The sequence below is a fragment of the Pezoporus flaviventris genome, unplaced genomic scaffold (genome assembly GCF_033815535.1).
Source record: "Pezoporus flaviventris isolate CSIRO_AGI_PZ_B2104156 unplaced genomic scaffold, CSIRO_AGI_Pfla_v1 ptg000107l, whole genome shotgun sequence".
Classification (NCBI taxonomy): Eukaryota; Metazoa; Chordata; class Aves; order Psittaciformes; family Psittacidae; genus Pezoporus; species Pezoporus flaviventris.
In genome coordinates this window covers 746186-768963 of record NW_026892655.1, presented here as the reverse complement: position 1 = coordinate 768963, position 22778 = coordinate 746186, and the positions used below count along the sequence as shown (strand labels likewise).

General features: G+C 60.0%; 6 protein-coding genes across 9 annotated transcripts; 4 read left to right on the top strand and 2 right to left on the bottom strand.

Annotated features, from left to right (window-relative positions):
* The first annotated feature begins 1211 nt into the window (after nt 1-1211).
* Nucleotides 1212-4145, top strand: G6PC1 (glucose-6-phosphatase catalytic subunit 1). The gene is made up of 5 exons (XM_061477662.1): nt 1212-1491; nt 2101-2210; nt 2637-2745; nt 2875-2990; nt 3426-4145. The coding sequence occupies exons 1-5, from the start codon at nt 1262-1264 to the stop codon at nt 3935-3937; spliced, it is 1077 nt and encodes a 358-aa protein (XP_061333646.1). The 5' UTR covers nt 1212-1261; the 3' UTR covers nt 3938-4145.
* Nucleotides 4146-6087: 1942 nt separating this feature from the next.
* Nucleotides 6088-10392, bottom strand: AARSD1 (alanyl-tRNA synthetase domain containing 1). 2 transcript variants are annotated; one of them, XM_061477660.1, is made up of 12 exons: nt 10305-10392; nt 10101-10223; nt 9869-10028; nt 9657-9714; nt 9164-9320; nt 8959-9075; nt 8177-8307; nt 7938-8004; nt 7687-7778; nt 7140-7194; nt 6469-6563; nt 6088-6308 (listed from the first exon to the last, which is right to left on the bottom strand). In XM_061477660.1, the coding sequence occupies exons 1-12, from the start codon at nt 10341-10343 to the stop codon at nt 6173-6175; spliced, it is 1230 nt and encodes a 409-aa protein (XP_061333644.1). In that variant the 5' UTR covers nt 10344-10392; the 3' UTR covers nt 6088-6172. The 2 variants fall into 2 exon arrangements, 1 of the variants encoding a protein (XP_061333644.1); XR_009747584.1 differs by lacking the exon at nt 6088-6308 and having other exon boundaries at nt 6502-6563; nt 7569-7778; nt 10305-10382.
* A 177-nt stretch (nt 10393-10569) lies between these two features.
* PTGES3L (prostaglandin E synthase 3 like) lies at nt 10570-12499 on the bottom strand. The gene is made up of 7 exons (XM_061477674.1): nt 12429-12499; nt 12009-12122; nt 11818-11884; nt 11421-11519; nt 10981-11070; nt 10834-10887; nt 10570-10678 (listed from the first exon to the last, which is right to left on the bottom strand). Exons 1-7 carry the CDS (start codon nt 12434-12436, stop codon nt 10667-10669), a joined length of 444 nt encoding a protein of 147 aa, XP_061333658.1. The 5' UTR covers nt 12437-12499; the 3' UTR covers nt 10570-10666.
* A 116-nt stretch (nt 12500-12615) lies between these two features.
* RUNDC1 (RUN domain containing 1) lies at nt 12616-16278 on the top strand. 2 transcript variants are annotated; one of them, XM_061477646.1, is made up of 5 exons: nt 12618-12983; nt 13091-13249; nt 13743-13941; nt 14197-14304; nt 15258-16278. In XM_061477646.1, exons 1-5 carry the CDS (start codon nt 12654-12656, stop codon nt 16121-16123), a joined length of 1662 nt encoding a protein of 553 aa, XP_061333630.1. In that variant the 5' UTR covers nt 12618-12653; the 3' UTR covers nt 16124-16278. The 2 variants fall into 2 exon arrangements, with proteins under 2 accessions (XP_061333631.1, XP_061333630.1); XM_061477647.1 differs by lacking the exon at nt 14197-14304 and having other exon boundaries at nt 12616-12983.
* Nucleotides 16279-16878: 600 nt separating this feature from the next.
* Nucleotides 16879-18706, top strand: RPL27 (ribosomal protein L27). Of its 2 annotated transcripts, XM_061477676.1 has the most exons (5): nt 16879-16955; nt 17057-17139; nt 17216-17385; nt 17923-18033; nt 18616-18706. In XM_061477676.1, the coding sequence occupies exons 2-5, from the start codon at nt 17059-17061 to the stop codon at nt 18662-18664; spliced, it is 411 nt and encodes a 136-aa protein (XP_061333660.1). In that variant the 5' UTR covers nt 16879-16955; nt 17057-17058; the 3' UTR covers nt 18665-18706. The 2 variants fall into 2 exon arrangements, with proteins under 2 accessions (XP_061333660.1, XP_061333661.1); XM_061477677.1 differs by lacking the exon at nt 16879-16955 and having other exon boundaries at nt 16962-17139.
* Nucleotides 18707-20122: 1416 nt separating this feature from the next.
* On the top strand, nt 20123-21838 carry IFI35 (interferon induced protein 35). Its single transcript, XM_061477538.1, has 6 exons — nt 20123-20236; nt 20419-20514; nt 20674-20832; nt 21114-21337; nt 21432-21561; nt 21647-21838. Exons 1-6 carry the CDS (start codon nt 20123-20125, stop codon nt 21836-21838), a joined length of 915 nt encoding a protein of 304 aa, XP_061333522.1.
* Nucleotides 21839-22778: the final 940 nt, after the last annotated feature.

Genomic DNA, 22778 nt, shown 5'->3' with positions numbered 1-22778 from the left:
AGAGTAATTCCATTTCCGTGCAACCTTCGGCTTCACTGGGCTTTTGTGCCTGTACCCCAGGCAGGGGGCATTGCAGTGGTTTTGCCTGTTGGCTCCCTGGGCTGTGTGCAGGTAAAGGGGGCAGGATGCTGCCCGCAGCAGCGCAGAGCCTGGGCACGACCTCTGCCTGCTCCATGCCATGGCAGACGGCACATGGGCAGCGGTTCAAGGATCTTGACCTGAACTTTCTCGAGGAGGGGAGATAAGTGATGTATTTTCACTGGCTGCTAATCATTAACACCTCTTGCCTGTCCCACCTCTTCCACTGCGGGAGGCTCTGCTGGGGCACCCCGTGCATGGGGCTGCCATGGGGCTGCGGGGCCGTGCCCAGCAGGGTTCTCTGGCCAGGCTGATGCCGAGGGCTCAGGCTCCTGGAACAGCTCCACGCTCCCCATTCAGCACCACCTCCCGGGGATGCTGCTCCCTGGGGTGATGAAGCTGCGGTGCCAGCACTGCTGGGATGAGTGATGTGTTCAGCTCCATCCCTGCAGGCAGGGCACTTGTGCAGGAGGGGTTAACCCAGAGGATCTGTGCTGGGGGGAATGCCTTTCTTCATTTGTGGGTTAAGGACCCTTTGCACCCTGTAACCCCACACCAGAGACCAGAACAACGTCACTGACAACCAGGAGCTGCCCATGGCTTGGGAAGTTCCCATGACCCTCGAGCAGCCTGGTGTGGCAGCAAGGTGGCTCTTCATCAGCTGGAGGCACCCGGCCCTGCACTCCACACACAACCCACTCCCTGCTCCTGGGCATCCCTGCAGCGCTCTGGTGGTGCTGGGGTGATGGCAGAGGGATGGGGAACGCGCCACAGCTCCGCAGGGCCGTTCGCACAGGGCACAGGCACCTGCATCTCCTCCCTGCTAACAGCGAACGCTGCGGTTCAGTGGGAGCCGCTGAGCCGGCTGTCAGGAAGGGCAGGAGCTGCAGGAGCCCCGGCTGAGGCAGCCACCAGCACCCTGCAGGGAGGCGGCGGTGTGGGAAGGGGTTAAGGTGCTGGTGCCGGAGCACGCGGGGCTCCACGCGCCCCGGAGCCTGTTTTTACGTCAGCTGTTCCAAACATGTTTGTAACAACCCCTCGGTGATGCACCTTTGGCAAAAGTGGTTTTGGGTCCAAAGATCGGCGCTGGGACAAGCAACCTGCCCGCAGCAAACACGACCCTGAGGAGTATAAAACGCCGGCGGCGCGGTGCAGCGCGGGACAGCCCGAGCCACGCAGGAGGATGGAACCCAGCATGAACCTCCTGCACGACGCGGGCATCCAGGCCACGCACTGGCTGCAGGAGCACTTCCGCGGCTCCCAGGACTTGTTCCTCTTCATCTCCTTCGCTGCCGACCTCAGGAACGCTTTCTTTGTCCTCTTCCCTATCTGGTTCCACTCCAACGAGGCCGTGGGCATCAGGCTCATCTGGGTGGCCGTGATCGGCGACTGGCTCAACCTCGTCTTCAAGTGGTGAGTGGCCCCGTGCCACAGCTCCCTCCACGCGTGCTGGCACAGCTGGAGCAGGGAGGGCCAGATGTGCGCTCCCAGCCTTGACATGGGTGTAAAACAGACAAAAGAGGTCATGTCCCATCCTGGCAGCGGGCTGTGGTACCCAGGGGTGCCATCCCCGCCGCAGCCTTTCAGCATCCCGAGGTTCTGGGGCTGCACCCAGTGTCCCTGCAGCAGGTCCCAGTTCTGTGCCTTCCTGCAGTTCAAATCCCCCTGGATGCCCGTGCTTGCCTGCAGGTGTGACAGGGACGGGTGCCCTCTGCCTTCGATGCCACCACAAGACAGTTGCTCTTGGCCTGAAAAAGACTGAAGGGGAGCAGACAACACTCTTCTTTCTCAGCTTGTTGCCCTGCTCTCCCCTTTCAGGGGCCAGGGATGGGCAGAGCATAGGTGGTGGTTGCTATTGGGACCAAGCAATCAGCTGGATGTTGTTTGTGTCTGTTGGGACACCCTGGACCATTCCATGGGTCCTTTGCCTCTTCCAGCTCCCAGGCCAGAGTGGAACCCGAGGCTGTGCCACCAGCTCTGCTGCCCAGGACCCCTACAGCCCCGGTTCTTCTTTCTTTGCAGGATCCTCTTTGGGGAAAGACCATACTGGTGGGTCCATGAGACAGATTATTACAGCAACGCCTCTGCCCCAGCCATCCAGCAGTTCCCACTCACCTGCGAGACCGGCCCCGGTGGGTCCCTGGAAGGGCCAGTGGGTGCTTGCCTGGGATCCTGCACATGCAGCTCCCTATGGGGAGGGAGGTGGTGGCATGGCCGTGGCTGTGGCTGCTGCCCACCGTAACCCTGCCTGGCTCCCCAGGGAGGACTGGAACTGCTGCCGATGGAGGCAGAGACAGCCCCTGCGTGGAGCAGACCTTGACCCCGGTGCACACGTGGCGGTTCAGCACCAAGCCCTGCCTGTGCTTGGCTGCAGCCCTGTGCCAGGACCATGCTCAGCTGCAGCCCTGTGCCATGGCCGTGCTCAGCTGCAGCCCCATGCGCTGGCAGCCGCTCAGTGGGCTCCAGAGCAGCAGCCACAGGGAGACTGGTGCCAGGCGCCATGCGGTTGGTGCCACTCTATGGGGGGGGTTCTGATGTGGGGCTCTCTTTGCACTCAGGGAGCCCCTCCGGACACGCCATGGGTGCAGCAGGCGTGTATTATGTCATGGTGACAGCCCTCCTCTCCGCTGCCATGGGGAAGAAGCAGTTGAAGACACTCAAATACTGGTGAGCCGTGGGCTGCAAGTACCTGCGGTGGGCAGGGGCTGCTCCAGAGCCAGCCGGGCACAGGGCTGGGGGCAGACCCGGGCAGTGTCAGTCAGCCCTGGGGCTGACATGGGTGCCTGCCCCTTGCAGGGTGCTGTGGACGGTGCTGTGGATGGGGTTCTGGGCGGTCCAGGTCTGTGTCTGCCTGTCCCGAGTCTTCATTGCTGCCCACTTCCCCCATCAGGTCATCGCAGGGGTTATCTCAGGTGAGTGCATCTGAGCCCCATCGCCTTCCCCACAGCACCTGCAGCACCGGGCAGGAAGGGTGCCTGATAGATAGGTGCATGTGACGTGTTGATGCAAAGCTGCCTCTGTGGCTTTGCACTCACTGCCCTCCTCCTCATGGGCAGGATGCCCTCCACTCCCTGCCCCGTCTGAGGCAGGAGTCCCAGTGGGGCAGGCAGGGCACTGCTGGGCCCTGAGGGACCACAAACGTGGGTGTGAAAGGGCCATTACTGTGTGAGGGACAGAGCCAGTCCCTGTGAGCAGCAGTGGCTGCCAGGGCAGTGAGTGCCGTGTGGGAGCACTGGGGAGCCCCAGCAACGCGTCCCCCGCTCAGCTCCAGCACCCTGAGGAGCAGGGATGGAGCCGGGATCCCTCACCGATGGGCACTGCCTCCTCTCCCGCTTCCTTACCGGCAGGGATGGCCGTGGCCAAGAGCTTCCAGCACGTCCGCTGCATCTACCACGCCAGCCTCCGCCGCTACGTGGGCATCACCTTCTTCCTCTTCAGCTTCGCCCTGGGCTTCTACCTCCTGCTGCGGGCGGTCGGCGTGGACCTGCTCTGGACACTGGAAAAGGCACAGAAGTGGTGCAAGCGCCCCGAGTGGGTCCACATCGACACCACCCCCTTCGCCAGCCTCCTCCGTAACCTGGGCATCCTCTTCGGGCTAGGGCTGGCCCTCAACTCCCACATGTACCTGGAGAGCTGCCGGGGGAAGCAGGGCCAGCGGCTGCCGTTCCGCCTGGGCTGCGCCGCTGCCTCCCTCCTCATCCTGCACCTCTTCGACGCCTTCAAGCCGCCCTCCCACATGCAGCTGCTCTTCTACGTCCTCTCGTTCTGCAAGAGCGCAGCCGTGCCGCTGGCCACTGTCGGCCTCGTCCCTTACTGCATCTCCCAGCTCCTGGCCACGCGGGACAAGAAGGCTGCGTAGGAACGGCCCTGCAGGTAACGGTGTGCCCGGGCTCTGGGCTCGGGGGCAGTCACAGACCGTGGGTGCACCCAGCACTGTTTGCTCCCCCTCTAAGCCTGCACAGACTGACTGCGGACAGGGAAGGTGCTGCCGGGCGGCTCCTGCATGGACCCATAGCGCTGGGCACGGTGTAGGCTCGGGTGGTCTGTGGCCAGCCGATGGCACGGTGAGCCCAGCGCTCCCCTCGCCCCCAGGACCTGGTGCAGCGTGGGGACAAGGCTGCGCTGCCCTGCAGCTCATGGGGCCGCGCCACCTCCGTGCTGCAGGGCTGGAGGAGGCACCGCCGGGAGCAGGGTGCTCGCCCATGGGTGCTCGGGGGCTGCCGGCCAGGCGGCTGTTACAGGAACAGCAGACACTGATTTGGAGACAAAGCGCTGGCTTGCGGGATACACACACGGGATGCGTATCTGCACACACACATAGCTGGGAGCAAGAGGTGTGTTATTAAAGCTGAAGGTGTGTTTAGCTGCTGAGGGTGCCCGTATCGCTGGCTGCTGAGGTGGGATGGGTGACTGGCTCCAGGGCGCAGGGATGGGGTGGGACTGCTCTTGGTGTTGACAGGATTAAACCACTGGGAAAGGCAGTGCTGGGTTTCCCCGGTCCTCATCGCTGTTCACCCCCTGGGTGCAGTCAGATGCAGGCAGCACAGCGGGAGGGGATGAGCTGCTTTTTGTGCTGTTTATCCAGGGCTTCTGGGTATAGGAACAGGGACGTGCTTGTGTCACCTCTCTGCTTATGGAAACAAGCACAGCTTTGGGACCGAGCGGCTCAGCTGGGGCTGTGCCGGGGCAGGGCTGGGTGATCAGTGCTGGCTCAGCCCCTGGATACTGTACATGCAGTATCCATCTCCCCCAAAGCACCAGCTCCTGCAGCATTTACCCCATACCCAGCTGCAAGCATCAACAGTGCTCTGCTCTCCGCTGTGGCCCCTTTCCCCTGCTCAGATCTTGCAATGCCTTTGGGAGATGGTGCTCAGCAGAGCCCTGGTAACAGCCGTGGTCTTGCTGCAGCTTGGATCAGCCTTCACTGCACGTAGCTGATGTTTGGAGGTGCTGCAGCCCTTGCCAGGCCTCCGATGGGAGCCCTCTGCCAAAACACCAAAAGCCACAAGGCGAGAGAGCACCTTCCTTCCAACCCAATGGCAAACCTGCAGAACCCACACCAAAACCCATCCCAGCATCACAGAACAGTGTGGGTTGGAGGGACCTTAAAGCTCCTCCAGCTCCAACCCCTGCCATGGGCAGGGACACCTTCCACTGGAGCAGCTTGCTCCAAGCCCCTGTGTCCAACCTGGCCTTGAACACTGCCAGGGATGGGGCAGCCACAGCTTCTCTGGGCACCCTGTGCCAGCGCCTCAGCACCCTCACAGGGAAGAGCTTGTGCCTAAGAGCTCAGCTCAGTCTCCCCTCTGGCAGGTTCAAGCCATTCCCCTTGGCCTGTCCCTACAGGCCCTTGTCCAAAGCCCCTCTCCAGCTTTTCTGCAGCCCCTTCAGGCACTGGAGCTGCTCTCAGGTCTCCCCTTAAGGAGCCTTCTCCAGGCTGACCCAGCCCAGCTCTCTCAGCCTGGCCCCATAGTGGAGGTGCTCCAGCCCTTGGAACATCAGGAAGAGGCGTATATCCTGTATTCATCATAGATAAACCTCCTTAGGATAGAGCTCTCTTTTTTCTCTATTTATTAGCAGCAATAGGACCAAACCTGCCATTTCCTGCATAGGGGGGGGGGGAAATTCCCCATTTATTGAGCCTGCCTTTCCCCGCTGTGACTCCACAGCCCCCCTTAGGCCCCGCAGCCGAGATTGCAGCAGGTCCAGGCTGCAGCCGGGCAGAAAGGCGAGCCCAGGGGCCGGGGGGAGCAGCGTTGCCAGATCCCAAGGGAATTTACACCTGCATTGACCCGGAAAACTTGCGAGGTTCAAAACCGGACCGGTGACAACTGCACCCCACCAAGGGAAAGGTTTGCCTCTGCCCGGGCGAGGTGTGAGCCGGGAACATGCACCGTTCCTCCAGGAACTGATGGATCCCTCCCAGCAAAGCGTGGAGGGCACATCCCCGTCCCCAGCGTTCCATGAGCACCAAACCAGCTCACACAGAGCACGCCAACGCCAGACGCCGGGTTGATGTCTTTATTCTCTGGGAGAGAAGGTGCTGGGGCTTACGCAAGGCAGGGATAGAACGGCTCTGCTTTGAGAACCGTTCTTAGGCTTCAGGGCTCCCACTGCTGGTGAACTCCTGGAGCAGAGCTTCCACTTCTCCTCGCCGACTCATCTTGGTGGCCTTGCCCTGAAAGCGGCCTCGCTTCCCAGCTCCTTTGCCCCCCAGCAGCTCTGCCACCCTGCAGTAACAGCAGTACAGGCTCCTTCTCACTTGCAGAGAAGAGACTGGCCTGGCCCAACCCATTCCAGAGAGCAAACATGGATCCGTGCCTCAATGACGCTGCTCAGGCTGCAACATCAGATTCTCACTGGTTTTAAAGAGCCCACAGAACATGTTACCTGGGACCTAAATGCTCAACTGCTTCAACTGGTCCAGCTAGAAGAAAGAGTCCTGCTTCTTTGTCATCTCCCACAGTCAGGAACAGCAGGGTTTCCTGTGGACAGAGAGATGGATCTTGCTCCAGAATACCCAGTGCCCTCCTTGTCTGGAGGAGGACAAAGGCACTGGCCACAGGACCCATCCGATAATTCAGGAGTCTGTGTGCATTACTGAGGCAGAGACTCAAGTTGAAGGAAGTAAAATGGAGCGAGTTTCTTAACCTTAACCTCAACCATATGTGAGGGACAGAATATGGGGGTATCCACGTTCAAAGGATACAGCTGGCACTTGGACTGGATGACCATTGTAGATCCCTTCCAACTGCAACAGTCTATTCCATTCCCCCCCAACTGCAATATTCCATCCTATCCTATTCCCAGTAAGGTTCTGTGTGGCTCTCTAAGCACAGGCTCTTCTACAGAGCTCTGGATTTTCCCTGGTGTATTTCCTGACTGTTGAGGATTCCCCTGCAGACCCAGGCTGATGGGGACAATAACCTCAGGTAACTTTTGGAAGTAAACACACCTTGCTTGGGACTATGGGACAAAGAGAAGCCCTGTCAGCCCCTGCCTGGGCTATAGCCTGAATGAAAGAGCCCATAGGGTCAGGTGAGTCTCCATCAGTCACTTACCTCTGTCCCAATCTCATTAGCGATGATGTTCATAAACTCAGAGTCACCCTCTTTCCTGTAGGGATGGGTAAAAAAAAACCCACTTCAGAAAGAGGCAAAAGTCCCCTCTAGAGTCCAAAATACCAAGCAGAAACCAAAGGTCTGATCAGGCCTGGGGTTCTGGCCTCTTGCTGTTAGGATGGAGACCAGGGCTTTTCTGTGTATCTAAACCCTCACTGTGCATTCCTATGGATATATGGGGAATTATTTGTGTTTATCCCTAAGAAATAGAGCTCTTCAGTTTTATTTGAAAGTATCAATGGCAGAGAGAAACCAGACACAGTTATTTCAGAGCTATAAAAGCAGAAGAACTCAATGACTGAATTACTAACACGTTCCTTTAATGACACAGCCTTCCAGCAGACTGAGGCAGTTTAATCCTCTATCCACCTTGCTTATATTCTTCCTTGAGAAACAAGCTTGAAAAGGTGATGGAGAGATGCAACTGCCATAACATGTCTAAGATACCATGATGCCATTTCCCCCTTTTCCCCGAACTCCTCTGTACCTGTGTAGCACAAAGAGCTGACTTGGAACAGGCTTGCTCTTGAAGTCCCGGGCTATCAGAACAGCAATGTCTCTAAGCAGGTTCAAGTTATTCTGCAAGAAAAGCAACCAAACTGTGCTGCAGATGGAGAAATCACGAACCCTCCGCTCTGTTCCCAGGGGCTGGAGCAGTTTTCCTAACATCCACAATCCAGTTCCCAGTTAGGACTAAAGCCTGGCTCTACAGGAAGCCTTTCTCAGTCACCCTTGTACCTTCTGCAGCAGTTTCACTGAGCTCTGCAGTCTCTTCACGGCCTCTACGTGCCCACCTGGTCCGTTTCTGAAAGAACAAGAACTGGGATCATTGCTCTGGAGGACAAGGAAAGGGTTTCTTAAAGGAGCAAGAGAAGGTAACATCATAAAAAGCTCCGTGTAGACATTTGCTGAGGCTTATGTGCTATTTGTCAGAAGGAGTCATAATGATGAAGTAACAAAAGTGGAAAGGGTATTACTTGAGCAGTGAAGTCAGAGCCTTCTCAGTACTGTGACTTTGTTCAAGTGACTTCAGCACTCTGTTTCCTGCCAGGAAAACCAAGTTGGTTTTGTTCTTTTTCCCTTTTTCTGTGCCGAGGAGTTTAATAACCTTAAAAAGAAAATCACCCCGGTCAGAAAAGAACAGTATTTTCCTTATACTCACGCAGGTGGCCAGTTCCTACCAGATTATGCCTTGTTGTGAGTATTGACTCTGCCAGTGATTAAAGGTCAACATGCAAAAAACCCCCAAAGGAAGGTGATACAGTGGAATGAGTACGATTTGCTCAGCCTGGGTTGCCCTCTGCAGTGCACCCGGAGGTCTCTGGTGGGATACAGACCCCCACAAAAGACTGAAAAGACAGAAATGTTTAAAAGCAGCTCTAGAATTTTCTCTCCCCCTCCCTGCAGAGGATTTCTCTCTCATTCATGACAAGCACTCAAAAATATCAGTGCTTTAAGCAGGGAACAACCCAGCGCGGCACTGCCACGCTGGCAATCCAGCACATGCCCTCGCAGAGCACTGGCAGTTCAGGTAACACCATTGCTGCAGGTGAGGGCTGAGTTCCGCTATGAAGAAAGACCAGGCCAGGACGGGCCTTTCCTGCATTCACCCGAGTGAGTGGATACAGACTGCGCCCTGGGCATGGTGCTGCTGGGTTCACCCAGCACAGGGCTCCTGCTACCCCCTCTACCACAGGGGCAATGCCAACAGACCATGGATCTCAGGGACTTCCAAACGCTCCCCAGAGCAGCTCAGCACCTGCAGGTCACTCAGGTTGGAGACGTGGGTCCCACAGCACATGTTGGAGTCTATGCCTTCGATGTCAATAACTCGCACTGGCCCCACGTGGTCATCCGGCAAGCCACGGCCTCTCACCTAGCATGAGGACATTGGCACCACGGTGGCATCCATGCTCTGGTTGTCTCGGCCCCGCAGATATCATCAGTTCTCTCCCACCACTCACTGTTTCAATGTCAGGGTCATCTGCAGCCAGTTCCCTCACTGTCACAGGCACCCTCTCCCTGATTTTCTCATTCACGCTCCTCTCCAGGGCCTCTATTTGCTCTGCTGTCATGGAGGGGGTGTCCAGCTCAATGACGCTTCGCTGGCGGCCCAGCTCCCTGCACCAGTGAACATCTGCTGCTGTAGTTAAGAGCTGCCGGCAGGTTCCTCTGGGCAGCACCATCCCACTGCTGGAAACGTGACTGAAACAAGCATTCCCTTCCTCTCTGCTCCTTACAGAGCACACTGTGCACACCAAACACCCAGAGACAAAGCAAATGCTTTGCACAGCTTCTCCCCAAAGCTTCTCCCTGGCTCAGTCACCTCTCCCAGGCCCTCTGAGCCCGAGTGAAATGCCCCCGGGGAAACTGATGTATTCATGCTCAGCTCCCCACACGCTGGCACACGCCAAACAAGGTGAGACTGGGGGCACAAGGAGCCTTTCCCCTGCTCACCAAGAAGTTGTCCTGAATCCAAACATCTGCTCTGCGATGGCAGTGATGAGATGCTGCCCTGCAAGAGACGTGCAAGCCACAGCTTTGAGCGCCACCGGCGCCAGGAGCAGGACAAAGCCCGCTTCAAACCGGGCCGAGCGTTTCCTTCCCGACCTGTTCACAGCGCAAGGGGAGCCCGGCACGGGCAGAGCTGCGCGTTACCGGGCACGCACCTGAATGCTGCTGCATGTGGTCGAAGCGGCGCTCCCAGTCCAGCGACAGCAGCACCTCGGTGCCCGGCTCCAGCGCCGCCCGCACGAAGTGCACGGCCTCGGGGCCCCGCCGCGTCACCCGCAGCACCGGCACATCGCCGATGAGCCCGCGGTCATCGGGCTGCGGACACGGCCGTCAGCCCCATCGCGGCTCTGCTCTCCCCCCACCCCACGCCGCCCGCCCGGCCCCTACCTGCCCGCCGCCCTCGGGGAAGAGGATGGTGTCCTCCAGCACCACCTGGAACCCGCGCACCGGCTCCCCGCCGCCCTCGGGCCGCAGCTCCGCCGCCCGGCACGACACCACCCTGGTGGCGAACTGCAAACGGGGCCGGTGGCGCCGTGAGGGCCCGTCCCTGCCCCGCGGCCCCGCTCCTCCCGGTGCCGGCCCCGCCGCTACCTGCCGGGCCCAGCTGTCCCGCTGGCACCGGAACACCATCGCACACAACGGGGCTGGCGGCAACGGCGGCCGCGCAGGGACACGCGGATGGCGGCCGCGCAGGGACACGCGGATGGCGGGCGCGGAGAGGCGGCGCCTGCGGGGTGCGCGCTCCCGGTGCCGCTGGGTCTCGGGGGCGGAACACGAGGAGCGGACGGCAAAGGGCGGCGGCGGCGGCTCACGTTTATTGTAACCGCACGGGGAGGCCGCCCGTGGGGCGGGGGCCGCGGCTCTGATGCGCTGAGATCCCCGCCCGCGCTGCTCGTGGGTGCGCGCTGCCGGCGCACCGGGAGGCTTCCTGCGGCGTGCCCGGGTCCTGAGCTTCAGGGCTCGTCCTGCGGGAGGGAGGAGCGAGGCGCCAGGGAAGCAGCAGCTGCCGGCACCGGTTGGGCAGCCCCGGGAGCGTGTCCCCAGTGGGCTCCGGTCTGGCTGCCCGAGCAGAGTGTTGAGCCGCTGCTGGAACCATGGCAGGCTCGTGGGCAGTACTTACATCCAGGTCATCCATGGCGGGGGGGGTGCCTTTGTCCGTCACCTTCTCCAGGAGCTGGATGGGAAAACAGCGGCCATGGGTGCTGAACGCCCAGCTCTGCCATCCCCATCACCCACAGATGCCCCGGGACCCTGTAGCCAGGCTCACCTCTGCATACTCCTCCATCATGGCCCTCTCCAACTCCTCATCCCCTTCCCAGTCTCGCCAGTTGTCAAAGTCCACGGAGAGCCAGGCTGGCTGCGGGCAGAGGGAGCATCCCCTGAAGGATGGGACCTGGCAGCTCCCCCTCAAGCCTGGGGGTTGCTCTGTGGGGATGCTGCTGCACAGGGTGGGCTGGGGAAGGGCAGGAAGGGGAGCGTGCCCCTCCTGATTCTGCCTGCATTGAGGGAAGGGGGTTCTGCATCCTTCCTGCAGGGCAGAGCTCTGTGTTCTGATGGTACCCGTGAGGCTGAGCTCCCTTTGGGGTCCCTGTGTGGGGCCCTCGGTTTACTGTCCCAGGGCAGGTTGGTCCCCAGGAGCCACAAGGTGCCGCGTGGGGACAGCACAAGCGCTGAGGCTGGTCCTGGCACGCCAGGCACCACACGCACCTTGATGTTCTCCTTGGTGATGCGGGGCCAGGCCACTTTCTCCTTCCATTTTCTCATAAAGCATGTGATGGAGCGGTCAGAGCGCTTCTCCCGCGAGTCCTGCCAAGACACTGGGGATGCCTCAATCCTGTCTGTAATCCACTGCAGCCACGCACAGGATTAAACTCAGCCACATTCAGGCTGTGGGGGGACACAGAACCACAGAGCCAGGTTTTCTGGCCCAAGGCAGCACCGTGAGTGCCAGATCCAGGCTCAAGGCTCCCGGGTTGGTGCTCACACCACTCAGGCTTTTGGGGAAGGGGCAGGACTCAACGTTAAGCGGTGCTGCTCAAGGTTGGGTTTAACTCCGAGTCTAATGCAGGCTGTCCGAGAAGAGTTTGCTGGAGGGAAGCCTCACCTTGGAGTTGACCCTGGCGTACAGGTCGATCTCATTGTAGAACTCCACGCCGTCTGCGTTTTTGCAACTGCCAAAACACCGCAACAGCCTGGCTGAGGGGAGCAAGGCCAGACGGGCCCTGCCCCTTCAGAGTCCGCCTGCACCCACACCACCCCGAGCCAAGGGACACATCCCTGGTACAAGCAGCTCACCTGAACACCAGCCGCTGCTCCTCAATGACCACCTCCACATCCCTGCTGTCCTCGACGCAGAACTCCAGGTACACGTACCGCGGGCGGTCGTACCACAGCGTCTTCGCGGGTTGCCTTGGCAAAGAGCAGAGCAGCGGCTGCCTCCATGGTGCCCAGCAGGCACCGGCTGGGGACCGGGGCAAGGAAGGTGCCCCACACACACGCGCTTTGCCCACCACGAGGTGAGCGCCGGGCCGGGCAGTGGCCGCTGGCCGCAGCGCTCCGCTCTCACGCCGCACACGGGCAGCAGCGGCTGAGGTCCAGGGCTGAGGGTCGAGCCCGGTGGTGCCTCGGGCTACGAGCCCGGGGGGGGTTCCCGACACCGCTATCGAGTACTGCCCGTCCCGTCCCGTTCCGTCCCGGCCCCCCGGCCGCGCTCACCTCGCCATGGCCGCGCCGGCTCCGCCCCGCGCTATTTCGGTCCGGGGACGCGGGGCCGGTGGCGGGGGCCGGGCGGGGCGAGGCCTCCGGGAGGGACCTCCCCGCCGCCGGGGGGCGCGCTAGCCCCGCCCCGCCCCCGGCAGGCCCCGCCCCTCCCCCGGCAGGCCCCGCCCCGCGCCGCGGCGGCAAGATGGCGGCGGAGCGGCGGCGCCGGTAGCGGCAGCCATGGAGGCGGAGGGCGGCCCGCTGGGCCCGGGGGAGCGCTGGGCGCCGGTGGGCGCCGTGTCGGCTGCGGCGGAGGAGGAAGCGGAGGAGGAAGCAGATGAGGAGGAGGAAGCGGCGGGGGGGTCGCCGCAGTCGGTGCCGCGGCTGCGGGCGGAGCGGCGGCGGCTGCACGGGGCGCTGCTGGCGCTCGCCTCGCACTTCGCGCAGGTGCAGTTCCGGCTGCGGCAGGTGGCGCGGGCCGGGCCGGGCGAGCAGCGCCGCCTGCTCCGAGACCTGGAGGACTTCGCGTTCCGCGGCTGCCCCGCGCCGCTCGGCCTCGGCGGAACCCCGGTGAGTGCGGCCCCGGTGCCGGGTGATGGGGTGCGGCCGGTGCCGCGCGGTCCTGTTCCTGGGGCTTGGCGTCTCGGTACATCTATTTACCCGTCCCCGCTCCTCAGGGTGAGCGAGAGAAGCAGGAGCAGACGGAGGTGCAGAAGGAGAAACAGAGGGAGCTGATACTGCAGCTCAAGACGCAGCTGGATGACCTGGAGACGTTTGCTTACCAGGAGGGCAGCTATGATTCTCTGCCGCAGTCTGTGGTTATGGAAAGACAACGGGTAAGGCCTGTGGACTCCCAAGCATTTGGGAGCCCTGTACAGACTGTAGGAGCTGGTCAGTCCTTGTTTCTTGACAGCAGCTGTAGTACAGTATCAGTATCCTAGAATCCCAGACTGGTTTGGGGTTGAAAGGGAGCTCAAAGCTCATCCAGCTCCAACCCCCTGCCACGGGCAGGGACCCCTTCCACTGGAGCAGCTTGCGCCAAGCCCCTCTGTCCAGCCGGGCCTTGAACATTGCCAGGGATGGGGCAGCCACAGCTTCTCTGGGCACCCTGTGCCAGCGCCTCAGCACCCTCACAGGGAAGAGCTTCTGCCTTAAGAGCTCAGCTCAGTCTCCCCTCTGGCAGGTTAAAGCCATTCCCCCTTGTCCTGTCCCTACAGGCCTTTGTCCAAAGCCCCTCTCCATCAAAGCAACAAATGGGTCAGGGAGGGTTGTGGAGCTCATGGGTGGCGGTGCCACGCAGAGAGATCGTGCTGCTAACGTGTTTTGCAGATGATTATCAATGAGCTGATAAAGAAGCTGGACATGGACTTGAGTGAAGATTTTGCAGCGCTCTCTCCAGAGGAATTGCGACAGCGTGTGGATGCTGCCATAGCGCAGATTGTTAACCCAGCCAGGGTGAAGGAGCAGCTGGTGGAGCAGCTGAAGACGCAGATAAGGGACCTTGAAATGTTCATCAACTTCATCCAGGGTCAGTGCTGAGTTTTTAGATGAGCAGATACTGAATTGCTTCTGATTCCCTGAGAAAGTCATGAGGGGGGAGGTCATTTATGTCAGAGGATGCAGGAGGTTTTGGGTCACAGGGAAGTACAAGTCTCTGAACTGATGGTAGGAAGAAGACTGACCAAGAAGGTGCATAGAGGTATAAGGAATATTGCTGTTAATATTTGGGATCCGCAGCTTAAATTTACAAGTGTTAGCTAATAGTGTGAAATTCTCATTCTAGATGAAGTTGGAAGCTCTGGTAAGATGGAAGATGGACACTGTGAATGTACAGGCAGGAAAGATGGTGGTGGCTCCCACAAACCAAATACACGTTCTCCAGGAAATAGAGGTGGGCACTGTGTGGCCTGGAGCTCCCAGCACGGCTCTTGCCAGCACTCACATGAGGCTCAGGAGCAGGAACCAGCAGCCAGTCATGCCAGGCTGCTTTGCTGTTTTCCTGGGTGTTAGCATCCGTGCTTTTCTGCTCCCACTGACAGCCTGTGTTCCAGTTCCATTCCCTTCCTCCATGGGCTCCCTGGAACCATCAGAGAACCCAAACGTGGTACAGAGGGTGGGATTGGTCCTCAGCAGAGATCAGGAAGAAAAGGGGTTTCTGAAGCAGACAGAGCTGTTGTCATGTGCACACCGTTGGGCGGCACTGTAATTAATGCTCTCTGAGCTCTTAGCTCTGTGAGTGGATACACTGAGATGGATAGATCCAGAGCTCTTTATATAATTTAAGACTTAGCTACTTGCACATGAATTTACTGGGGCTGGAATAGTGTACTAGAGAAATCCTGCAATACCTTTACCTTCAGTAATCTGTCAGAGGTGTAATACTGGCCCAGATGGAATTTGGGTCTTACCCAGTGTGGCTACTCCTACAAATTGAATTTAGTGGTGGCATCAGGAGTAAGCACTGCATCTTAGCCTGCTGAAGCAAGGCGCTGCTTGAAAATAGTGATCTCCATCAGCAAAGGTTTTTGTATCTCCTAATTATCCATGTGGTATGGTCATGTCTACAGAGTGGTCTTTCCTCACTGTGTGCATGCTCACTGGGAAGCCTGTTGTAGGATTTCCTCTCTGTAAGATGACCTCATTGTTGAGAACAGGCCACGCCAATGTTTGCTTTTCTGGTGGGTTTCAGTGCTTTGAAACTAGAAAGAGTAGCATCAGTCCTAGTGCCAAAAGCCTCCGAGGAGGAGAACTTGTGATGGAGGAGGAGCCTCTGTGTGTCTGAAAGAGCAGAGCTGTCGATTCCTTGATGATAAAGTTTATTTTTCTCTTGTCTAACCTGATCAGTGAACCCAGAAGATGCCAGAAAGGTGAGAGAAACAGGCCTGCACCTCATGCGTCGCATGCTTGCTGTGCTGCAGATATTTGCTGTCAGTCAGTTTGGTTGTGCTACGGGTGAGATTCCTCGCACCCTCTGGCAGAAGGACCAAGACAACAAGGACTATTCCCCCTTAATCAAGAAACTGGAGCTGTCGGTAGAGCGGGTGAGGCAGCTGGCAGTGAAGTACCAGCAGGAAGACCACGTTATCAGTTCCTCCGACCTGCAGGACATTCCCTTGGGAGGCAGGGACGAGCTGACTCTGGCTGTGCGGAAGGAGCTGACCATCGCTTTGCGAGACCTGATGGCTCATGGGCTCTACGCCTCTTCCCAAGGAATGAGCCTGGTATTGGCACCCATCGCGTGCTTGATTCCTGCGCTCACCTCCTCGCCGCAGAGCATGCACCCCTGGGAGCTCTTTGTGAAGTATTACAACACGAAGAACGGACAAGCCTTTGTGGAATCCCCGGCTCGCAAACTCTCCCAGTCCTTTGCCTTGCCTGTGACAGGAGGCATGGCTGTGACACCCAAACAGAGCCTGCTGACAGCGATTCACACTGTCCTCACGGAGCATGACCCCTTCAAGCGCAGCGCGGACTCGGAGCTGAAGGCGCTGGTGTGTATGGCGCTGAACGAGCAGCGCCTGGTCTCCTGGGTGAATCTCATCTGCAAATCTGGAGCTCTGGTACAGGCCCACTACCAGCCGTGGAGCTACATGGCAAACACAGGCTTCGAGAGCGCGCTCAACGTTCTCAGTCGCCTAAGCAACTTGAAATTCAACCTCCCAGTAGACCTGGCTGTCCGGCAGCTGAAAAACATCAAAGATGCTTTTTGATGGATTTTTATTGTACATCATCCCTTTTCCACAAGCAGGGCAGCTGCCGGGCTCAAAGCCTGGCTTTTTTAAGACTGAGTTCGGCTCTTTCAAATTGATACTTGCTTTTAGGGAAATCTCATGGTGTCTCGATGCTGGAAATCTGCGTGTTTACACGGCTGCTGCTGTACTGCACCTCACCCTGCCCCTTTTATGCAGCCCTGAAGAGCAAAACCCCTTTGCTGGTGTGTGCTCAGTGTGTGGGGCTGGCGGCGGCCACAGAGCCCTGAGCAGCTGCAGCTTGGCCCCTGTGCTGCCTCTGCTCTAAATGCTGCCCTACAAGTCTGTCCCGCAGACCGAGGCAGTTGCTTGCCCTCCCTGCTGTGAACGTGGGGGAAAACCGGGGCAGAGCTGCCCGGGGGGGGGCCGTGTCGCTCCCCCGGTTTCTCTGCCCAGCCCTCCCCGAGCCCCTTTTCCCAAGCTTTAGCGCACACACCGGCGGCCCGCTGTTTCCTAGGGGTGCATTAAACTGCTTTAGCAAGTGTCCGTGTGCGAGGACCCGGTGCCCGTGTTGTGCGTCCGTCGCCAGCCGTCGCGCGGTGGGTGCTGGCTCGCCGGCTCCGCGGTGTTAACAGCGGGAGCGGGGACTCGGTGCTGGGGTGGTCACCGGTGATGCCCCACCCCGTTACCGGACCGGGGACCGGGGACCGGTGCCCCCGCCTGTTGCCCGGCAACGGCGGCATGGGTAGCGCGACCGGTTCCTGAAGGAAGCGGAAGTGACGCACGGTGAAAGGTGGGCGGGGCGGCCGCCGCTTTCTCTTCCGGCCTGGGCGCCATCGCTGTGGGAGCTCCGGTAAGTGCGGGCCCGGGCGCGGCATCCGCCGCCATCCGCGGCACGGAGCGGGCCGGGGGCGGTGCGGGCCCGGCCGTGACTCCCGCACGGTGTCTCCGCAGAGATGGGCAAGTTCATGAAGCCGGGGAAGGTGGTGCTGGTGCTGGCCGGGCGCTACTCGGGCCGCAAGGCCGTTATCGTGAAGGTGAGCGCGGGGCTGCCGCGGTGTGGTCCGGGAGGCGTCCCCGGTGCCATCGCCGGCTGCTCTCGGTGTGTTGCAGAACATCGACGATGGCACCTCGGACCGGCCCTACAGCCACGCGTTGGTGGCGGGCATCGACCGCTACCCGCGTAAGGTGACAGCCGCCATGGGCAAGAAGAAGATCGCGAAGAGGTCCAAGATCAAGTCCTTCGTGAAGGTTTACAACTACAACCACCTGATGCCCACCCGGTGAGTGCTGCCGCGGGGCTGGGGGAGCCTCGGCTGCTGCCCGCAGTCGCTGTTCTCCTGCGTTCCCTCCAATGAGTGCTGGAGCTGTTGAGGCTTTTCGTTATGTGACCGGATAAAAGTGGGGCCCGAGACAGGGTCTGGGGGTGCGATGCTGAGGGGGGGAGGTATTAGCGATCATCCAAAATAAAGCAGCCGGTTCCTTCCTCAGCCTCACTCACTTCCCTGTTGGTCATGGGTGCTGGTGGATGTGCCTTTGAGGCAGTTGCAGAGGTGCGGGCTGCCGGCAGAGCTGGCATGGCCTGGACGTGTTTCTTCCCATCCCCATGGAGCTCAGCTGGAGCTGCCTGCCCTGCACACAGCGCTGCGTTCCAGCCTGAATTCCACGTTACCGGGTGCTCGGGTGGTTCACTGACCTGAGGGGCTTTAGGAGCTGTGGTTGCTCATCCCAGCTCTTGTCCCTGCGCTGCCCGGTTCGGCTGTGTTCACGTCTGTGCCCAGTGCCATGGCTTTTCCCAGCGTTGCTGCTCTCTCATCCAGGTATTCCGTTGATATTCCACTGGACAAAACAGTGGTCAACAAGGATGTGTTCAGGGACCCTGCTCTAAAGCGCAAAGCAAGACGTGAAGCCAAGGTGAAGTTTGAGGAAAGGTGAGTTGGAAGTTCATCTCTTCATGGTGTCACCACCCAGCCCCAGGGTGAGGGCTCGGCGTGGCCAGTCCCAGGCTGGACACTTCTGCCCCAGCTACCTTGGATACATTTTGGGTTGAGGGTGTCCTTCTCTCCTCCATGAGCTTGTGGGGCGTCTGCCTGGGAGCTGCTGCACTGGGGCAGGGAAAACCTCCGTGTTTGGGGCAGTGCTGCAGCCTTGTGCCAGCACCAAGCAGGTGATGGTCTTGGCATCGCGGTGCTGGTGTCCCAGGGCTTGGCCCAGGGGCATTTGGGTTGATGATGCTTCTCAGTTTCTGTTCAGAGGCTCCTTCAGCAGCAGGAGCGGCACGGCCACGCGTGTCTTTTAGGGGGGACCTGCCAGAGTGTGGGCATCCTTCATGAGGATGAGAACAAAGCTGGGAGCTGACCTCTTCCCGTGGGAGCTGGGCTGTGCACAGCAGCTCTGGCTGCAGCCTGCTGGAGGACATGGGCTGCATTGCCCCTGGGGGAGCCTTGGGGGATGGGGACGGCTCGGGTGCGAGGATGAGAGCATTTTCTGATCTCTTTGTCTTCCTGTTTCAGGTATAAGACGGGCAAGAACAAGTGGTTCTTCCAGAAGCTGCGATTCTAAAGGTGTAACCAGGTTGCATCAATAAATGTTTATTAAACCCCATTTTGGTTTGTTGCATAAAAGAAGTGATAGTGTTGGGCCTTGTCCTCTCTGGTGCCAATCATAGAATAGTTCGGGTTGGAAAGGACATTAAGATCATACAGTTCCAACCCCCTGCCATGGGCAGGGACACCTCACACTAAACCGTGGCACCCAAGGCTTCATCCAACCTGGCCTTGAACACTGCCAGGGATGGAGCATTCACAACCTCCCTGGGCAACCCATTCCAGTGCCTCATCACCCTCACAGGAAAGAGCTGCTTCCTTATATCCAATCTAAACTTCCCCTGTTTAAGTTTTAACCCGTTACCCCTTGTCCTATCACTACAGTCCCTAATGAAGAGTCCCTCCCCAGCATCCCTATAGCCCCCTTCAGATACTGGAAGGCTGCTATGAGTTCTCCACGCAGCCTTCTCTTTTCCAGGCTGAACAGCCCCAGCTTCCTCAGCCTGTCTCCATACAGGAGGTGCTCCAGCCCCTGATCATCCTCGTGGCCTCCTCTGGACTTGTTCCAACATTTCCATGTCCTTTTTATGTTGAGGACACCAGAACTGCACACAATGCTCCAGGTGAGGTCTCACAAGAGCAGAGTAGAGGGGCAGGATCACCTCCATGACCTGCTGGTCACGCTCCTTTTGATGCAGCCCAGGATACGGTTGGTTTCTGGACTGCGAGCACACACTGAAGCCAGCTCATGTTCATTTTCTCATCAACCAACACCCCCAAGTCCTCCACAGAGCTGCTCTGTATCTCTTCTCTGCCCAACCTGTAGCTGTGCCTCAAATTGCTCCTACCCAGGTGTAGGACCTTGCACTTGGCAGGGTTAAACCCCATGAGGTTGGCATCAGCCCACCTCACAAGCATGTCAAGGTCCCTCTGGATGGCATTCCTTCCCTCCAGGGTATCAACTGAACCACGCAGCTCGGTGTCATCGGCAAACTTGCTGAGGGCGCACTCAATCCCACTGTCCCATGTCCATGGCAGCGACAAAGATGTTAAAGACCGGTCCCAACACTGATCCCTGAGGGACACCACTCGTTACTGGTCTCCAGCCGGACATTGAGCCATTGACTACAACTCTTTGTGTGCGGCCATCCAGCCAGTTCTTTATCCACCCAGTGGTCCATCCATCAAATTGATGTCTCTCCAATTTAGAGACAAGGATGTCATGTGGGACAGTGTTGAATGCTTTGCACAAGTCCAGGGAGATGACATCAACTGCTCTACCCCTGTCCATCAGTTCCATAGCCCCATCATAGAAGATCCTGCTCTGGGGTCGGGGAGAGCTTTGGAGCCTTTAGGGTGTCTGTGGAGAGTGTGGGACTCTTCTGGAGCAGCTCTGCTCTCCCCTTCTGCCCAGGGGTGAGGAATGTTCTGCCCTTGCTGGGAATCCCCAGTGCCCAAAATGGTGTGAATCGGGATGCGGGTGCGGGACCGAGGGCTCCCGGTGTCTGTGTCTCGGCGATGCCATGCGGTGATGTGCCAGTGGGTGTCCAGTTTCGGGCTGGCTCCGTGGGTGCCGTTTGCCGAACGGGTACGGGGGGAGGCAGCCCCCGGGGCTGCTGCGGGAAGCGGAAAGAAGAGGAAAGGCGGGGCCGGGTGCGAAAGCGAAAGCGGGGATGGGATCGGAGGAGGTGAAGGCTGAGCCACGGGGCTCGGCGCGGCGCTGGGCGCAGGGCCCGGTGCCCCCTCCCCTGAGACCTCGCTTGCCTTTAGGACTCCTTCGTGCAGCTGCCTTGCCCCCCGGGCCCCGGCCCCGGCTCCTTGGGCCTCACCGCCGAGCACGTCCGGCAGGAGATAGAGCGCTGCAAGGTGCGGGGAGCTTGGGTTTCCTCCGTGCCTCCGGGCTGCGAGTCGGGGGTTAAGGGGGGGGGGTTAGGGGAGGCGGGGCTGGGGCTGCCAAAAGCAGCGTGTGCTGGGGCCGGACAGCCGGGGGATGCTGCAGGGTGTCACTGATGGAACCTCTCACAGGAGCTTTGCAGCGCACTGGAGCAAGACCACGTGAACCTACAAACGGCCACGGGAGCCGTCGAGCAAAGGACACGAGGGCTGAGGAAAGAGAGGGAACATCTGCATGAAAACTTTAAGCAGCAAAAGTATTTCAAGAGAGAAGAAGAGATCTGCCTCCAGGCTGGTGAGCAGAGCATCCCGGGCTTGGCAAGGTGGCAGTTGGGTGGAGGGGATGTGTTGCTGGGCACACTGCTTTGCTCTGGACCCGGTGGAGGTTTCGCAGGGCATCACATGAGGCCTGTGCCGCGCAGTGGAGGGCTGTGACCGAATGTGAGGAGCCAGGGCAGGGCTGCAGGCAGTCAAGAGCAGAAAATCAGTGCAAGTGGAGCTGTGTCCAAGCACAGGGCTGTGCATGCGTGTCTGGGTGGTTCCCTTGCTGCCTCCTCTTTCCTTCCTTGCAGGACAGCGTTTTGCTAGCAAGGGAGATGAAGAACACACTGATGCAGAGGTATCAGATGCTGAGCAAGATACTGGAAGAAAAAAGGAAGAAGTTCTGGAAGGATCTGGAGATGGGCTGGGGAGAAGGGCTGAGCACAGGTCATGTCCTGGGAGCAGATGGAGCTGTGTCTGGGGAGCGGGGAGGGCAGAGCGAGCTGTGGCTCTCCCGTCCCTCCCGAGGCTGCTGGTGCAGGAGAGCTGAGGCTGGGCAGTGCCAGCCTCAGTGTCTGTGCCAGGGCTGTCACCTCCCCAGGAGCTCAGTGGGGCTTTGGGTGACCCAGGGCTTTCCTCCCCACCCTGGCAGTGGCAGAGCTGCTGCTTGAGAGAGGACGCATCCAGGTGCCCTTGGGGAAGCAAACATACGAGCTCAAAATATCCCCGTGCCTGAGTGGGGAGGCCTCAGACCTGCAGGTAAGAGCCCGGGCCCTGGTGCCAGCCCAGGGCCAGGCAGAGCGGGGGGCTCCTGAAGCCCCGCTCCTCACCCCGCTCTGCCCAGCTCCAGCCCTCCCGCTGTCCCCGGACCGTCCTGCTCTCGGGGATCCCGGACGTGCTGAGCGAGGAGCCCATGAGGGACATCCGGGAGATGCAGAAGCCCAGCAGCGGCGGGGGGGAGATGGACTCGGTCGGTTACGTCCCGGCGGGCAGCCACGGGGTGGCCGCGTTCACGGAGGACGCGGAGCAGCGATGAAACCGTGCGCAGGGAGCGGCGGGTCCGCGCTGCCGGGGCCGGGCGGGAGGTGCGGGCTCGGGGCGGGGCCGGGGCAGGTTTCGCTTTCGTTTCCCGGCGGAGCCGGAGCCGGAGCGGGGCCGGGGTCAAGCACCGAGGTGCGGGGGGGGTCGGAGCCGGCGCCGGGGCTGGCGGCCGGTGCGGGGGCTCGGCGCAGGCATGGCGGGCCGCACGGTGCGGGTCGGGGGCCTGCCCGCAGAGCTGCCCCCCGACAGGGTGGCCGACAAGCTGACCATCCACTTCCTGCGCTCCCGCAACGGCGGCGGCGAGATCGCCGACGTGCAGGTGCTAAGGGACGGGCGTCAGGTTTGCGCCCTCGTCACCTTCGAGACGCCGGAAGGTAACGGCCCCTCGAGGGACCGGCCCGTGGGCTCTGCCCGCTCCCGGACCCCCCTGCCCCGTGTGGTCCGCGAAGGGGCGGTGCTGCTGCCCCACGGCGCGGGGCTGGGCTGATGCCGGTGCTTTTCCCACCCAGTGGCCCAGAGGATCCTGAAGGTAAAGAATCACGTCCTGTCCATCGGAGGGGACAAATACCCGCTGGAAGTGACGGCGCACGCCGCGGAGCTGAGCCCCGATGAGGTAGCGCGGAGCAGACGTGGCCGTGGCATCCCCGCTGCCGCTGGGCCTGTGCTGGGGAAAGGGAGACCTCGCGCTCTCCTTTACCCTTAATGAGACTTAAGGCAAAGCCACTTTTATTCCTAGTCAAAGGAGGAATCTTTTCCATGCTGGTGGCACAGGGACAGGCCGGGCACACGCTCAATGGCGTTTGTGTCTGTCAAAGTGAGGAAGAACAGACCGGAGGGAAGGGGCGCTTCTCCCCTAGCCCATCTGGTGGCAACTGGGAGATCCTATTAATGCCCTTGCTTGTCATTAGCTGGACACGCACAGTGTGCTGCTCCTG

Bases quoted from the DNA above. Each gene is read 5' to 3' on its own strand.
- AARSD1 (XM_061477660.1), bottom strand. From the start codon at position 10,343: ATGGTGTTCCGGTGCCAGCGGGACAGCTGGGCCCGGCAG. The intron at 10,224-10,304 runs GTAGCGGCGGGG...CCCCGTTTGCAG, and splicing joins GGGACAGCTGGGCCCGGCAG to TTCGCCACCAGGGTGGTGTC. The intron at 8,005-8,176 runs GTAATACCCTTT...TTGTTCTTTCAG, and splicing joins GCTCTGACTTCACTGCTCAA to AAACGGACCAGGTGGGCACG.
- G6PC1 (XM_061477662.1), top strand. From the start codon at position 1,262: ATGGAACCCAGCATGAACCTCCTGCACGACGCGGGCATCCAGGCCACG. The intron at 1,492-2,100 runs GTGAGTGGCCCC...CTTTCTTTGCAG, and splicing joins CTCAACCTCGTCTTCAAGTG to GATCCTCTTTGGGGAAAGAC. The intron at 2,991-3,425 runs GTGAGTGCATCT...CCTTACCGGCAG, and splicing joins CATCGCAGGGGTTATCTCAG to GGATGGCCGTGGCCAAGAGC.
- RPL27 (XM_061477676.1), top strand. From the start codon at position 17,059: ATGGGCAAGTTCATGAAGCCGGGGAAGGTGGTGCTGGTGCTGGCCGGG. The intron at 17,140-17,215 runs GTGAGCGCGGGG...GGTGTGTTGCAG, and splicing joins GCAAGGCCGTTATCGTGAAG to AACATCGACGATGGCACCTC. The intron at 18,034-18,615 runs GTGAGTTGGAAG...TTCCTGTTTCAG, and splicing joins AAGGTGAAGTTTGAGGAAAG to GTATAAGACGGGCAAGAACA.
- IFI35 (XM_061477538.1), top strand. From the start codon at position 20,123: ATGCGGGTGCGGGACCGAGGGCTCCCGGTGTCTGTGTCTCGGCGATGC. The intron at 20,515-20,673 runs GTGCGGGGAGCT...AACCTCTCACAG, and splicing joins AGGAGATAGAGCGCTGCAAG to GAGCTTTGCAGCGCACTGGA. The intron at 20,833-21,113 runs GCTGGTGAGCAG...CCTTCCTTGCAG, and splicing joins AAGAAGAGATCTGCCTCCAG to GACAGCGTTTTGCTAGCAAG.
- RUNDC1 (XM_061477646.1), top strand. From the start codon at position 12,654: ATGGAGGCGGAGGGCGGCCCGCTGGGCCCGGGGGAGCGCTGGGCGCCG. The intron at 12,984-13,090 runs GTGAGTGCGGCC...CCCGCTCCTCAG, and splicing joins TCGGCCTCGGCGGAACCCCG to GGTGAGCGAGAGAAGCAGGA. The intron at 14,305-15,257 runs GTGGGCACTGTG...TAACCTGATCAG, and splicing joins ACGTTCTCCAGGAAATAGAG to TGAACCCAGAAGATGCCAGA.
- PTGES3L (XM_061477674.1), bottom strand. The intron at 11,885-12,008 runs GTGAGCTGCTTG...GTGTTTTGGCAG, and splicing joins GAGCAGCGGCTGGTGTTCAG to TTGCAAAAACGCAGACGGCG. The intron at 10,888-10,980 runs GTGAGCCTGGCT...TTTCCCATCCAG, and splicing joins TGATGGAGGAGTATGCAGAG to CTCCTGGAGAAGGTGACGGA.